The sequence below is a fragment of the Anolis sagrei genome, chromosome 7, assembly GCF_037176765.1.
Source record: "Anolis sagrei isolate rAnoSag1 chromosome 7, rAnoSag1.mat, whole genome shotgun sequence".
Classification (NCBI taxonomy): Eukaryota; Metazoa; Chordata; class Lepidosauria; order Squamata; family Dactyloidae; genus Anolis; species Anolis sagrei.
In genome coordinates this window covers 2900867-2915920 of record NC_090027.1, presented here as the reverse complement: position 1 = coordinate 2915920, position 15054 = coordinate 2900867, and the positions used below count along the sequence as shown (strand labels likewise).

General features: G+C 44.2%; 2 protein-coding genes across 2 annotated transcripts in view; both read right to left on the bottom strand.

The window, feature by feature from the left end:
- The window catches only part of LOC132782422 (disintegrin and metalloproteinase domain-containing protein 2-like), an 80364-nt gene extending 80198 nt beyond the window's left edge, over positions 1 to 166 (bottom strand). Inside the window, exon 1 of the mRNA XM_067470854.1 lies at positions 82 to 166. Within this exon, the coding sequence (XP_067326955.1) occupies positions 82 to 166 (85 nt within the window). The remainder of the gene's footprint in view (positions 1 to 81) is intronic.
- Positions 167 to 3702: 3536 nt separating this feature from the next.
- The window catches only part of ADAM9 (ADAM metallopeptidase domain 9), a 106130-nt gene continuing 94778 nt past the window's right edge, over positions 3703 to 15054 (bottom strand). Inside the window, exons 21-22 of the mRNA XM_067470646.1 lie at positions 12147 to 12286; positions 3703 to 8474 (exon numbers count right to left, since the gene is read on the bottom strand). Of these exons, the coding sequence (XP_067326747.1) occupies positions 8393 to 8474; positions 12147 to 12286 (222 nt within the window). The 3' untranslated portion in view covers positions 3703 to 8392. The remainder of the gene's footprint in view (positions 8475 to 12146; positions 12287 to 15054) is intronic.

The window sequence follows — 15054 nt, the reverse complement described above, 5'->3', positions numbered from 1 at the left end:
GCTCCCTCAGGATTTCAAGCGGGCTTGGAACAGAGAAGGCGAAACCATGGCAGGCTTCCGAGGGAGGAGCCTCTCCCTCACCCAGGCGCCGGAGGAAGCCGCCCAGGAGGAGGAGAAGGCGTAGGAAGGGGCCTGCCAGGCCTACGAGGCCGCGCCCTCGCCTCATGGCTCTGCGGCGGTTGGGCGCCTCCACCTCGGGCGCCCGGCCTTAACGGTCCCCGCCCTCTGGAACGGAAGGGAAAGAGGAGGAGGAGGAGGGGCAGAAGGAGGAAGGAAGGAAGGAAGGAAGGAAAAGGAGAACATGGAGGAAGAGAAGGGGAAGAAAGGGAAAGAGATAAAGGAGGAGGAAGAGAAGGAAAAGGAGGAGGAAGAGAAGGAAAAGGAGGAGGAAGAAGAGAAGGGAAAGATGACAAAAAGAAGGGGAAGAAAGGAAAAGAGAAAAGGGAGGAGGAAGAGAAGGAAAAGAAAAAGGAGGAAGAGAAGGGAAAGATGACAAAAAGAAGGCGAAGAAAGGAAAAGAGAAAAAGGAAGAGAAGGAAAAGGGGAAGATGACAAAAAGGTGAAGAAAGGAAAAGAGAAAAAGGAGGAGGAAGAGAAGGAAAAGAAAAAGGGGAAGAGAAGGGGAAGATGAAAAAAAGAAGGGGAAGAAAGGAAAAGAGAAAAAGGAGGAGGAAGAGAAGGAAAAGAAAAAGAAGGAAGAGAAGGGAAAGATGACAAAAAGAAGGTGAAGAAAGGAAAAGAGAAAAGGGAGGAGGAAGAGAAGGAAAAGAAAAAGGAGGAAGAGAAGGGAAAGAAAAAGGAGGAAGAGAAGGGGAAGATGACAAAAAGATGGTGAAGAAAGGAAAAGAGAAAAAGGAAGAGAAGGAAAAGGGGAAGATGACAAAAAGGTGAAGAAAGGAAAAGAGATAAAGGAGGAGGAAGAGAAGGAAAAGAAAAAGGAGGAAGAGAAGGGGAAGATAACAAAAAGAAGGGGAAGAAAGGAAAAGAGAAAAAGGAAGAAAAGGAAAAGGGGAAGATGACAAAAAGGTGAAGAAAGGGAAAGAGGAAAAGGAGGAGGAAGAGAAGGAAAAGAAAAAGGGGGAAGATGACAAAAAGAAGGTGAAGAAAGGAAAAGAGATAAAGGAGGAGGAAGAGAAGGAAAAGAAAAAGGAGGAAGAGAAGGGAAAGATGACAAAAAGAAGGGGAAGAAAGGAAAAGAGAAAAGGGAGGAGGAAGAGAAGGAAAAGAAAAAGGAGGAAGAGAAGGGAAAGATGACAAAAAGAAGGGGAAGAAAGGAAAAGAGAAAAGGGAGGAGGAAGAGAAGGAAAAGAAAAAGGAGGAAGTGAAGGGAAAGATGACAAAAAGAAGGCGAAGAAAGGAAAAGAGAAAAAGGAAGAGAAGGAAAAGGGGAAGATGACAAAAAGAAGGTGAAGAAAGGAAAAGAGAAAAAGGAGGAGGAAGAGAAGGAAAAGAAAAAGGGGGAAGAGAAGGGGAAGATGAAAAAAAGAAGGGGAAGAAAGGAAAAGAGAAAAAGGAGGAGGAAGAGAAGGAAAAGAAAAAGAAGGAAGAGAAGGGGAAGATGACAAAAAGAAGGTGAAGAAAGGAAAAGAGAAAAAGGAAGAAAAGGAAAAGGGGAAGATGACAAAAAGAAGGCGAAGAAAGGAAAAGAGATAAAGGAGGAAGAGAAGGGAAAGAAAAAGGAGGAAGAGAAGGAGAAAGGACGAAGAAAGGAGGGAAAGGGAAGAAGAAAATGATGGAGAGGAAAGGAAAAGAAAAGGAGGAAGAGGAGGAGAAAAAGAAGGCGAAGAAAGGAAAAGAAAAAGGAGGAAGAGGAGGGAAAGATGACAAAAAGAAGGTGAAGAAAGGAAAAGAGATAAAGGAGGAAGAGAAGGGAAAGAAAAAGGAGGAAGAGAAGGAGAAAGGACGAAGAAAGGAGGGAAAGGGAAGAAGAAAATGATGGAGAGGAAAGGAAAAGAGAAAAAGGAGGAAGAGGAGAAGAAAAAGAAGGCGAAGAAAGGAAAAGAAAAAGGAGGAAGAGAAGGGAAAGATGACAAAAAGAAGGTGAAGAAAGGAAAAGAGATAAAGGAGGAAGAGAAGGGAAAGAAAAAGGAGGAAGAGAAGGAGAAAGGACGAAGAAAGGAGGGAAAAGGGAAGAAGAAAATGAAGGAGAGGAAAGGAAAAGAAAAAGGAGGAAGAGGAGGAGAAAAAGAAGGTGAAGAAAGGAAGAAAAGGAAGAGAAAGGGAAGGAGAAAAAAGATGAAGAAAGGAAAAGAGAAACAGGAGAAGGAAAAGAAAGGAGGGAAAGAAGGGGAAGAAATGAAAAGAAAAAGAGGAGGAAGAAGAAAATGAAGGAGAGGAAAGGAAAAGAGAAAAGGGAGGAAGAGGGGAAAGAAAGGAGGAAAGGGGAAGAAGAAAATGAAGGAGAGGAAAGGAAAAGAGAAAAGGGAGGAAGAGGGGAAAGAAAGGAGGAAAGGGGAAGAAGAAAATGAAGGAGAGGAAAGGAAAAGAAAAGGGAGGAAGAGAAGGGAAAGATGAGGAGAGAAAGAACATGAAGAAAGGAAAAGGAGAAAGAAATGCAAGCAAGAAGATGAAAGGAAAAGAGAAACAAGAGGAGGAAGAGAAGGAAAAGAAAAGTGGGAGAAAGGGAAGAAGAAAATGAAGGCAAGGAAAGGAAGAAAATTGAGGAAGAGAAGGGAAACATGAAAAGGAGGTGAAGAAAGGAAAAGAGAAAATGGAAGAGGGGAAAGAGGAGGAAGAGAAAGGGAATGTAAAGAAAAAGTGAAGGGAAGGAGGAGGAAGAGAAAGGGAAGGAGAATAAGAAAGCAAAAAAAGGAGGAAGAAGAATTAGAGAAAAGGAAGAATAAGAAAGCGAAGAGAGGAGGAAGAGAAAGGGAAGGAGAGGAAAGGAAAATACAAAAAGGAGGAGAAGGGGAAGGAGAAAAAGAAAGTGAAAATAGAAAAGAGGGGAAAGAAAGGAAAGAAGAAAAAGAAGATGAAGAAAAAGAGATAAATGAAGAAGAGGAGGAAGAGAAGGGGAAGGGAAAGAAAAAGGAGAAAGGGAAGAAGAAAATGAAGCAGAGGAAAGGAAAAGAAAACGGGAGGAAGAAGAGAAGGAAAAGAGAAGAAAGAGAAGGTGAAGAAAGGAAAAGAAAAAGGGAGGAAGAACAAAAAGGGGAAGAAGAAAATAAAGGAGAGAGAAAGGAGAAAGAAAAGAGATTGAAAAGAAGGGAAAGGAAGATAAGACAAGAAAAGACAAGGGAGAGAATGAGAAGAGGAGGAAGAGAAAGGAAAGAGAAATGAAAGGAGGAAGAGGTGAAGAAAGGAAAAGAGGAGAAGAAAAGATGAGAAACAAAGTGGAGGAGAAAAAGAGAAAGGAATAGGAGGAGAAAGAGAAGAAGGAAAATTCAGTAAAGGAAGAGAAGGCAAAGATAGAGGAGAAGAAAAATCAGGAGAGAAAGGGAGTAGAAAAGGAAAGAAAAACCGGGAGGAGGAAAAGAAAGGAGGTGAGGGAAAAAAATAGATGGGAAAGGAGACAGAAGGAGGACAAGAAAGAGAGAAGGAAGAAAAAAAAGAGGCAGAAAGAGATAGGAAAAGGAAAAGATACAGAAAAAGATGAATGTGGAAAGCTGGCATTTCAAGTAGTGCAGAAACAGCCTTCCAAATTGTGGACTTGACATAGACAGGATCTCTATGGCCATTTTCCAAAATACTGGGAAGACTACAATAGTTCAAGTATTTTATTACTGCGAATGCAGACATATATTTATATAGGAATACATACAAACACTGTTAAAGACTCTCTCTCATAGTTTTGGCAAGAGTTATGGAGAAATGTACCGAACACGTATGTGCCGAACAGTGGTTGCCACATGGGAGGAAACGTCTTAATTTAATGAGAACGGTTTTATTCTGGAGCAAATGGAGCGGACGCCGCTTCTTCGTATCGCAAAACTAATCAGATTCTAAATATAACAAGATAATCCCGCCACCGCGTCCAGAAGACTCTTGTTAACAGATACAACCACAAACCGGCTTCATCAATGGTGCAAAGATTGACAAAATTCAATCCGACAAGATTTAGGCAATCTATCCGAGACGGCTTAGCCAATGTAAACATCCTGACTGACGTGAAAAGCAACATTTTCAAAGGAATTAGTGTGGGAAGATATATACGTAGAGTGGATTTTTCAGCAGGCTGCCAGGATTTAAAGTGCTCATAACAGTTGCAATGGGCTTAAAATCAACGTGGGTTTTGCACCACGGCGGGCGGGTGCCTTCACAAAGAAAAGGATCTTACGGCAAATGTATATATGATGAGTTGATGGAAGGACGTAGTGATTGTACTGTCAACATCCAACAATTGCAGGGCTGGCATTTCCATATCATATATTCCCCTTCTCAGCCCTTCCTTGTATGCATTTATAAAAATGATCAATTTGGCTTAGGTTTTTGAAGGCCACGAGGGAAGTGCATCCAAAGCCAAAGAGCTGCTGCTAATTTGCATGTCATTAGCATTATTTGCATAGCATTGTGACCCTGACAAATATCAGTCTGGGTTGCTCAGATTTTTCCGGGCTGTCTGGCCATGTTTCAGAAGTCTTCTCTCCTGATGTTTTGCCCACATCTATGTCAAGTATCCTCAGGCTGTGAGGTCTGGGTTGTTGTAGGTGTTTTCGGGCTATATGGCCATGTTCTAGAGCAGTGGTTCTCAACTATCCTAATGCCATGACTCCTTAATACAGTTCCTTATGTTGTTGTGACCCGCAACCATAATATTATTTTCATTGCCAGTTCACTACTGTAATTTTGCTCCTGTTATGAATCATCTTGTAAATATCCGATAAATACCCAAAATTTGAATATAGGTGGGGTTGAGGGGAGGATTGATTTTGTCATTTGGAGGTTGTAGTTGCTGGGATTTATAGTTCATCTACAATCAAAGAGCATTCTGAACTGCACCAACGATGGAATTGAATCAAACTTGGCACACAGAGCTCCCATGAACAACAGAAAACACTAGAAGGGTTTGGTGGGCATTGACCTTGGGTTTTGGAGTTGTAGTTCACCTACATCCAGAGAGCACTGTGGATTCAGACAGTGATGGATCTGGACCAAACTTGGCACGGATACTCAATATGCCCAACACTGGTGGAGTTTGGGGATGATAAGACTTGACATTTGGAAGTTGTAGTTGCTGGGATTTATATTTCACCTATAATCAAAGAGCATACTGAACCCTACCAATGATAGAATTGGGCCAAACCTCCCACAAGGAACCCCCATGACCAACAGAAAATACTGTGTTTTCTAATTGTCTTTGGCGACCCCTCTGACACCCCCTTGCGACCCCTCCAGGGGTCCCGACCCCCAGGTTGAGAAACACTGTTCTAGAGGCATTCTTTCCTGACATTTCTCCAGACGCAGTGAGGATGCTTGCCATAGATGCAGGCAAAGCGTCAGGAGAGAATGCCTCTAGAACAGTGGTTCTCAACCTGGGGTCCCCAGATGTTTTTGGCCTACAACTCCCAGAAATCCTAACAGCTGGTATACTAACCGTTTTCCTAGTTTCCAATAGACCTCACAACTTCTGAGGACACCTGCCATAGATGTGGGCCAAACGTCAGGAGTGAGTGCTTCTGGAACCTGGCCAGACAGCCTGGAAAACTCACAGCAGCCCAATGATTCCAGCCATGAAAGCCTTCGACAACATATCAAATAGTATTAGGATGGAATGAAGGATGCACATGGTACCTTTGCAATATTCCCATTTAAATTGCTTTTTTCCCCTTCCAAACACAGAAACCCTCTCCCTCCTCCCCAACAATATATGGAGACACCAAGGAATATATAACAGAACGAAATGTGTGCTTTGTATATTTTATCCTTGAGTTCTGGTTGTCGTTGCGTTTTCCGGAATCTCTTTGCTTCCTGGAAAATCCAAAAGAACTGTGAACCGTTGCGAAATCCTTTTCTTCCATCTTTAATTTAAAAATCCAAAAGAACATTTGTAAACCGTTAGCAGCTCCACTGCTAGCCTTGTCCAAAGAAAAAAATAAAATGGACAATTTCATACTTTTCGGGAGAACGGTTCATTAGTGGTAAATGAGAAGAATCTGCTGCTCTTCTATTGGTTAGCTAAACATTGTTAAGTTCAACCTAACGCCCTTTATTAACTACAGTTTAGTGTCAGTCAGCACTGTAAAAATTTGCCTTTGTTTTAAATTGGGTTAATATCGCTATGGGCACGCTCCCGTTTCATACATTAAAAACCTAAGAACGTACTAGCTATGAAATATTTCATCTTACGAAACGTAGGGTTTCTCTCCTTGGTTCGTTTAGTATTTTTAGAAGACTCTAGGAAATGTCCTCTTCGAATGTCTTTTCTTTCCCTCCATCTTTTAATCAGGAAGGAAACACAGATAAAAGGCATATTATCTTTCGACCAATCCATAAAGTATATCTGCAATCCTGCACAGACTTACCTTGACTCCACTGGAATTCTCCGTTAGAGATAGATATGCATTATACAAGGGTTATCCGGAAAGTAAGGTTACAAGGCATGCAGCTCTCGCGGGGAATTTGGTATAGTGGGAAGCCAGCGGAAATGAACGAGCAGTGCCGGTCGTCAGTAGCTCATCGACTGGCGTGGTGAAGGTTAGAGATGAGCCTACTCATTATGTTTCCCTCCAAGTGTGAAGTTGTAATACACTACCTAAATGCTATGGGTCGCTGCGATTCATCACAAAATCATTTCAGTTTATGGACAGGGCGTAATGTTAAGACAGCATGTGACAAAATGGGTACGGATTTTCTTCTTCGTGTCAGGAGTGACCTGAGAAAATGTAAGTTGTTTCTGGTGTGAGAGAATTGGCCGTCTGCAAAGACATTTTGCCAAGGGACACCTGGATGTTTGATGTTTTCCCATCCTTGTGGGAGGCTTCTCTTGTGTCCCCACATGGGGAGCTGGAGCTGACAGAGGGAGCTCATCCACACTCTCCCCAGATTCGAATCTCGGACCTGTCGGTCTTCAGTCCTGCCGGCACAAGGGTTTAACCTATTGCGCCACCGGACACTCCTACAGAATATATTGTGAGACCATGAAGAAACTTCACAGAGCCATCCAAAGCAAATGTCATGGGATGCTGATAGCGAGAATCGCTATCTTTCGTGACAGTGCATGTCCGCACACCGCTCATGCAACACAAGAGTTGATGACTTCATTTGGTTGGGATGTTTTAAGCCACCTATCTCACAGCCCCAATTTCACACCCAGTGACTATCATCTGCTCACTCAATTGAAGGAACACCTGGGTGGAAAACACTTTTCCGATGACGACAAGGTGAAAATCAAAGTGACAAACTGGCTGAAAAAGGTGGAGGGAAACTTCTATGACACAGGCATCCAAAACTTGTCCTGCAGATGACAAAATGTACTGAACTGACTGGTGACAACGTGGAAAAATAATGCAATACCTGTGCTACCATCCACGTCAGTTTGATTAAAATATATTCATTCTCTGTATTTAAAAAAAATCTTGTAACTTCACTTTCCGGATAAACCTCGTAGTTTTCCTTACTGTTTGCAATTAGAACTCCAACCTTTTTCTCTTCCTGGCCTAACCTAAATTGAGGTTTATCTTGATGCAGTTGCAAGTGAAGACAGGTATAACATATGTTTTTGAAAGAGAGCCCTCAACTTGACTTATTTGAGCAACAGACAGATGTACCCACCAGCAAATCGAATGCAAGTCTTGCAATCAGTCTTGCCATACTTTTCCGCTTTAAAGTGCAACACGTTAACTTTGGAAAGTCCGTTGTTTGTCTTATTAATGTTTAAAAGTGCAAGATTGATCCCAATGAGTGAGTAATTTGGGAATGCAAACGGACGCCATTCAAACGCAGCAATCCATACCCACATGCAGAAATTTTTCAATAAGCTCGACATGGCTGAAACGCCTGGTCCCCTGATCAAACTAACCATGCTATGCCTGTCTTCACTCAACCTTAAATTGCCTACGGAAGACAGCCTGGGTCGGAAGGGAATCCATATAAGGAATATTGATCATTAAAACATATAGAAAGGAAGGGCGACATCGCGACGTCCAAAAGATTGCTATATTTGAGGCCGATCCGCTTTTCCAGCAGCGCAGCCCCACTGCAGTTTGGACAGACAGTTTTTCACAGCCTCGGTGGTTTCGCTTCCTGCAGCTTTGGTAGAGGTATTTTGCTTGATAAGTTTACATTCCTTGGTTTTGCAAAAAAAAAAATTCTTTTGTTTTATGTTTTGCTTTGCTTTTTTTCCTTATCCAGTGCTGAGGGGGAAAAGGAAGGGTTTCAAGGGCCGCTTGATGCGAGACCAACGCAGCTTTGTCCCAGCAAGGAGGGCAGCTCGTGAAAGGCGGAAGACGGAAAGTTATTTGGGCGGCAAAGGCGCAGGGCGAGAAGGGATCAAGGGTTCCTGAGTTTTCGGAGGCTTCATCGCCGGCGGGGGAGGCCTGCAAAGAACATAAAGAATCAATCGTCTGGCCTTTCTTTTTAAAATTTGAACTAACATGTATGCAAAGTTGTGGCCTAATGTAAATAAACCACATGTAGTTCAGGTTTGATCAGCCCAAACACTGCCTTGCCAGAGAAAGAAAATATGCCATGCAGATGAACAATGAATACCAAATAGTTCACTCTTGGGAAGTCTGACTTGGCCACGGTGGTACACGCTCTGGTCACATCCCGCCTTGACTACTGCAACGCTCTCTACGTGAGGCTGCCCTTGAAGACGGCCCGGAAGCTTCAGCTAGTCCAGCGCGCGGCAGCCATGTTACTAACAGGAGCGGGACGCAGGGAGCACACAACGCCCTTGTTGTTCCAGCTCCACTGGCTGCCGATCTGCTACCGGGCCCAATTTAAGGTGCTGGTGTTGGCCTACAAAGCCCTAAACGGTTCCGGCCCAAAATACCTGTCTGACCGCATCTCGGCCTATGAGCCTACGAGGGCCTTGAGATCGTCTGGGGAGGCCCTTCTCTCGGTCCCGCCTGCCTCACAGGCATGTCTGGCGGGGACGAGAGATAAGGCCTTCTCGGTGGTGGCCCCCCGGCTGTGGAACACTCTCCCTGTAGACATCAGACAGGCACCCTCCCTTATGTCATTCCGCAGGAGCCTAAAGACTTGGCTATTTGAGAAGGCGTTTAACTAAGTGCTAAAACAATTGGTAATGACGACTGGAACGGAATATGGACTACGAGATGGGTTTATGATTCTATGAAGAGACGGCGCGGATGATTTAGTGTAATTATTTGATTGTTGTATTATTGATAGTTGCTGATATTTTGTTGTGCTATTGCTCTATTGTAAACTGTGTTTTTATATGTTGTACACCGCCGTGAGTCACCCTAGGGCTGAGAACGGCGGTCAACAAATGAAGTAAATAAATAAAATAAATAAAATAAATCTTTGTAGTTCAGAACAACATATTTGCAATGTGATCACTTGTATCAACTCATATAATGTCCTTTTATGAGAGGTGTAAAATTGTGTTTCTTTGTCCATGTAGATAAACTCCTTCAGCAGTTCATGAAGCAAGAACACACTCCAAACTCTCTCTCTCTGCTGTTCCAAGCACTTACATAACTGAAACCTGAACAAAAATGTAACAGTATCCAAAAGTCCCATGCCAAGCCTGCTCCCTGGGCATAGCTTGGCCAATCAGCTTCATGCATCTTATTTTACAGTTGACACACACACATTCACTGATTCCTTACATGCTCCAAAAGTGTTGCCCTGGTGTCACTGGAACCTCTGTCCACGAGGGCTGGGCAACCACGGAAAAATTTGTTTCTAAACTCGATTCGTTTTTAGGGGGTTTTTGCGTTTCGTTTTTTAAAAGAATTCCAAAAATTTTCTTTAAAAAAGTTTGATATTTACGAAATTTCGGAAATTACGAAACAATTTCGAAACAATAACTAATCGATTCGTTAATGGCGGACGCGATTGCGCAATACGCTAAAAAACCCTCCCAATGGGACCGGGGGAACTTCTGAAGCTTCCCTCTCCCTCTGTTGTTGACTGTTGGCGTGATAATTTATTTTTTAATCACTGATAAAACAAACAACAACTATAAAACTTGCACCAGACATACAGAAATAATAACAAAATAATTACGAAACAATTTTGAAACAATTTCAAAACAATTACAAAATAAATTTCAAAAATTCGTTTCGATTTTTAGTTGCTCCTGAATGGTTCAATATCGGATTGTAAGCCACTTTAAATACGAATTATTAACGAATTACGAAATTAACGAACAAAACCGCCCAGCCCTACTGTCCACCTACTTTCTCCCTTCTCGAGCTCTGAGAAAGACTGTCTCCATAGCAAGATGGCTCTCTTTGTCCTTCCCTTCCCTCATACACATAAAACTTTGTTTCCCAGTGTTGTAGTTCAGCCAGAGCTAAAGATGAGATTGTTCTATCAGAGGTGGGAAATGAGGGGATTTTAGATCACGATTCTGCTGGGAGAATGGATCTGTGTCTGGTAAGGGAGATGTGGTGGCATCGGAAGATAAGGAGCTGGAAGGCAGAGATCTTTTCCCTGGGATCACACCTGAGGTCAGTAGGAGTTTGAGGCTCGGATCTCCGGGAGGAGGGAGCCAGATTATGGAGGTCACAGAGACTCTGTAAGAAATCCTTGAAGCAACAGAGCAGGTGTCAAAGGCATGACATCATGGCATGCTCCTCAAATTAAAGTATTGTTGACTAAAATTCGTCGTTGAGCCTGGATCCCCAGGTTTCAGCGGTGACCAGGGGAGCATTTGCACAGCTTAGGCTCGTGCGCCAGCTGCGCCCGTACCTTGGGAAGTCTGATTTGGCCACGGTGGTACACGCTCTGGTCACATCCCGCCTTGACTACTGCAACGCTCTCTACGTGGGGCTGCCCTTGAAGACGGCCCGGAAGCTTCAGCTAGTCCAGCGCGCGGCAGCCATGTTACTAACAGGAGCGGGACGTAGGGAGCACACAACGCCCTTGTTGTTCCAGCTCCACTGGCTGCCGATCTGCTACCGGGCCCAATTTAAGGTGCTGGTGTTATCCTACAAAGCCCTAAACGGTTCCGGCCCAAAATACCTGTCTGACCGAATCTCGGCTTATGAGCCCACGAGGACCTTGAGATCGTCTGGGGAGACCCTTCTCTCGATCCCGCCTGCCTCACAGGCACGCCTGGCGGGGACGAGAGATAGGGCCTTCTCGGTGGTGGCCCCCCGGCTGTGGAACACTCTCCCTGTAGACATCAGACAGGCGCCCTCCCTTATGTCATTTCGCAGGAGCCTAAAGACTTGGCTATTTGAGAAGGCGTTTAACTGAGTGCTAAAACAATTGGTAATGACGACTGGAACGGAATATGGACTACGAGATGGGTTTATGATTCTATGAAGAGACGGCGCGGATGATTTAGTGTAATTATTTGATTGTTGTATTATTGATAGTGTTGATATTTTGTGCTATTGTTCTATTGTAAACTGTGTTTTTATATGTTGTACACCGCCGTGAGTCGCCCTAGGGCTGAGAACGGCGGTCAACAAATGAAGTAAATAAATAAATAAATAAATAAATAAAAGGGTTAGAGCAGGCAACGCTGCGTTGCCATGTACATCTTGGTCTTGTTTTACATTCGAGTCTATCTTTAAGTTCTTTGGTAAATTTTTGTACTCATGTTCATGGATTCATGTTTTGGAAGAAGTTCCCATGTTCCTGGTTATGGATTTATGTTTATGTTTTGACTCCTGATTTTTCATGTCCTTTGTCCCTTTTGGAACAGAACTCTGATTTATGGACTATTGCCTTTTAATAGCCTTTTTTCCTATTCCTTTTTTTGGGACATTGCTTTTTGTATTACCTTTCACTTTTTTACCATTTTTATATTTTCTTTCTTCAGTCATCTGTTTAGTTAGTAATACTGGACTCTTGTGTAGTGTTGGGTGCAAAGGGGAATTCAGGCCAGAAACAACATATGCCACTTTAGCGCATTTAACAGATCAATGGAAATGCAACGAGAGAAATGGAGAACCTCTGTGGCATGCTCCAAAAACTCTGCGAGTCAGAGATGATAAATAAAATTATGGATGGATGGATGAATTCACGTTCTTTTATCTATGTCTTTTTCCAGTGTTATTACCAACCTTGATGGGATGTAATGCTGTTCGGTGGGCAGCGCTGCCGATCTTGGAGAAGAATGAGGAGGTGCGTAGTAGAAATGTTCACCATATGGTTGTTGATTGGCTGTGTAAGATGGCACAGGATATCTCTTCGTCTGCATGTTCTGGGAGAAAACCAGGAACCAAAAGTGTATTAATAAAACAATTACCCCTAAATATGAATACGTTTCTAATTCAGAAAATAAAATCTGTTGACAACTATGTTTGTGATGAACCACATGGAGCGGCTATAGAGGAAACTACACAAGAATCAACTTTAGTGCCTGGGAAGGCCAAAGAGCCTGAACACTGTTTCTATCCTAAGTATCTTGGTGTCATCTCAGAGTCACAAAGGACGACCACCTCACCCGCCTCATAGGAAACCTGCTACAAAACAGGAGCTTTTTTGTTGAGTTCCAGGGCCAGAGAAGCAGATGGCGGAAACAGAAGAACGGCCTGCCTCAGGGGAGCATGCTTGCTCCATCCATATTCAACATCTACACAAATGACCAGCCACTGCCAGAAGGGACAGAGAGTTTCATCTATGCTGATGATCGTGCCATTACAGCTCAAGCAGGGAGCTTTGAGATGGTTGAACAGAAGCTCTCCAAAGCCCTAGGTGCTCTTACTGCCTATTACAGGGAAAACCAGCTGACCCCCAACCCATCTAAAACACAGACATGTGCCTTTCATATCAAGAACAGACAAGCATCCCAAGCTCTGAGGATTATTACCTGGGAAGAAAAGAATCCCACTGGAGCATTGCAGCGCACCCAAATCCCTGGCAGTCACTCTGGACCGTGCTCTGACCTACAAGAAGCACTGCCTGAACATCAAGCAAAAAGTGGGTGCTAGAAACTATATCATACGAAAGCTGACTGGCACAACCTGGGGATCACAACCAGATACAGTTAAGACATCTGCCCTTGCGCTGTGCTACTCTGCTGCTGAGTATGCATGCCCAGTGTGGAACACATCTCACCACACTAAAGCAGTGGATGTGGCTCTTAATGAGACATGCCGCATTATCACAGGGTGTCTGCGCCCTACACCACTGGAGAAATTACACTGCTTAGCCGGTATTGCACCACCTGACATCCGCCGGGAAGTAGCAGCCAAGAGTGAAAGGACCAAGGCAGAGACATCTCCAGCTCATCCCCTGTTTGGGTATCAGCCAGCACGTCAACGACTTAAATCAAGACAAATCTCAGGTCAAACACGACCCTTTAGGAAACACTGCAGGAACACCAAGCACAAGGTAGCTGCATGCAATAACATCCTGCGGAAACTTACTGGCAGACCCAAAATTAATAAGAACATCAGCCCTGGCCTTGTCTTAACTGCCAAGTACGCCTGCCCTGTTTGGCACAAGAGAGATATTGACAAGCTGGAATGTGTCCAGAGGAGGGCGACTAAAATGATCAAGGGTCTGGAGAACAAGCCCTATGAGGAGCGGCTTAGGGAACTGGGCATGTTTAGCCTGAAGAAGAGAAGGCTGAGAGGAGATATGATAGCCATGTATAAATATGTGAGAGGAAGCCACAGGGAGGAGGGAGCAAGCTTGTTTTCTGCTTCCTTGCAGACTAGGACGCAATGGAACAATGGCTTCAAACTACAAGAAAGGAGATTCCATCTGAACATGAGGAAGAACTTCCTAACTGTGAGAGCCGTTCAGCAGTGGAACTCTCTGCCCCGGAGTGTGGTGGAGGCTCCTTCTTTGGAAGCTTTTAAGCAGAGGCTGGATGGCCATTTGTCAGGGGTGATTTGAATGCAATATTCCTGCTTCTTGGCAGAATGGGGTTGGACTGGATGGCCCATGAGGTCTCTTCCAACTCTTTGATTCTATGATTCTATGATTCTATGATTCTAAGCCTGCCCACCCGAACCAGGTAACATAGCAATGAACGAAACATGCAGAATAATCACAGGATGTCTCAGACCTACGCCTGGCATTGCTAGCCCCCGATGTGTGATGGGAAGTTGCTGCTAACTGTGAGAGAAATGAGGTTGGAACACTGTGAAAGCCACCCACTGCATCGCTATCAGTCTCCTCCCAGTAGACACAAATCAAGGGAAAGCTTCATGAGAACCACCACTCCTCTTAACATTCCCCCAGCAACAGCAAGAGTAACCCTCTGGGCAGCTAAACCCGGGGAAGAAATCCCAATTGGATGCCCCCCCCCCCCACAAGGGTCTTCCCCAAGGGGCAAAGAATGAGCAACTTGGAAGTCCCTGGAAAGACTCAGAAGCAGAATTGTTGTTGTTGTTCATTCATTCAGTCCTTTCCAACTCTTCGTGATCTCATGGACCAGACCACGGCACCCTCTGCTCCTTCAAGGTCAAACCAGTCACTTCAAGGACATCATCCATCCATCTTGCCCTTGGTCGGACCCTCTTCCTTTTGCCTTCCACTTTCCCCAGCATCATTCCTTTCTCTAAGCTTTCCAATTCTGGGCCCCACAATTCAAGAGAGATATCGACAAGCTGGAATGTGTCCAGAGGAGGGCGACTAAAATGATCAAGGGTCTGGAGAACAAGCCCTATGAGGAGCGGCTTAGGGAACTGGGCATGTTTAGCCTGAAGAAGAGAAGGCTGAGAGGAGATATGATAGCCATGTATAAATATGTGAGAGGAAGCCACAGGGAGGAGGGAGCAAGCTTGTTTTCTGCTTCCTTGGAGACTAGGACGCGGAACAATGGCTTCTAACTACAAGAGAGGAGATTCCATCTGAACATTAGGAAGAACTTCCTGACTGTGAGAGCCGTTCAGCAGTGGAACTCTCTGCCCCGGAGTGTGGTGGAGGCTCCTTCTTTGGAAGCTTTTAAGCAGAGGCTGGATGGCCATTTGTCAGGGGTGATTTGAATGCAATATTCCTGCTTCTTGGCAGAATGGG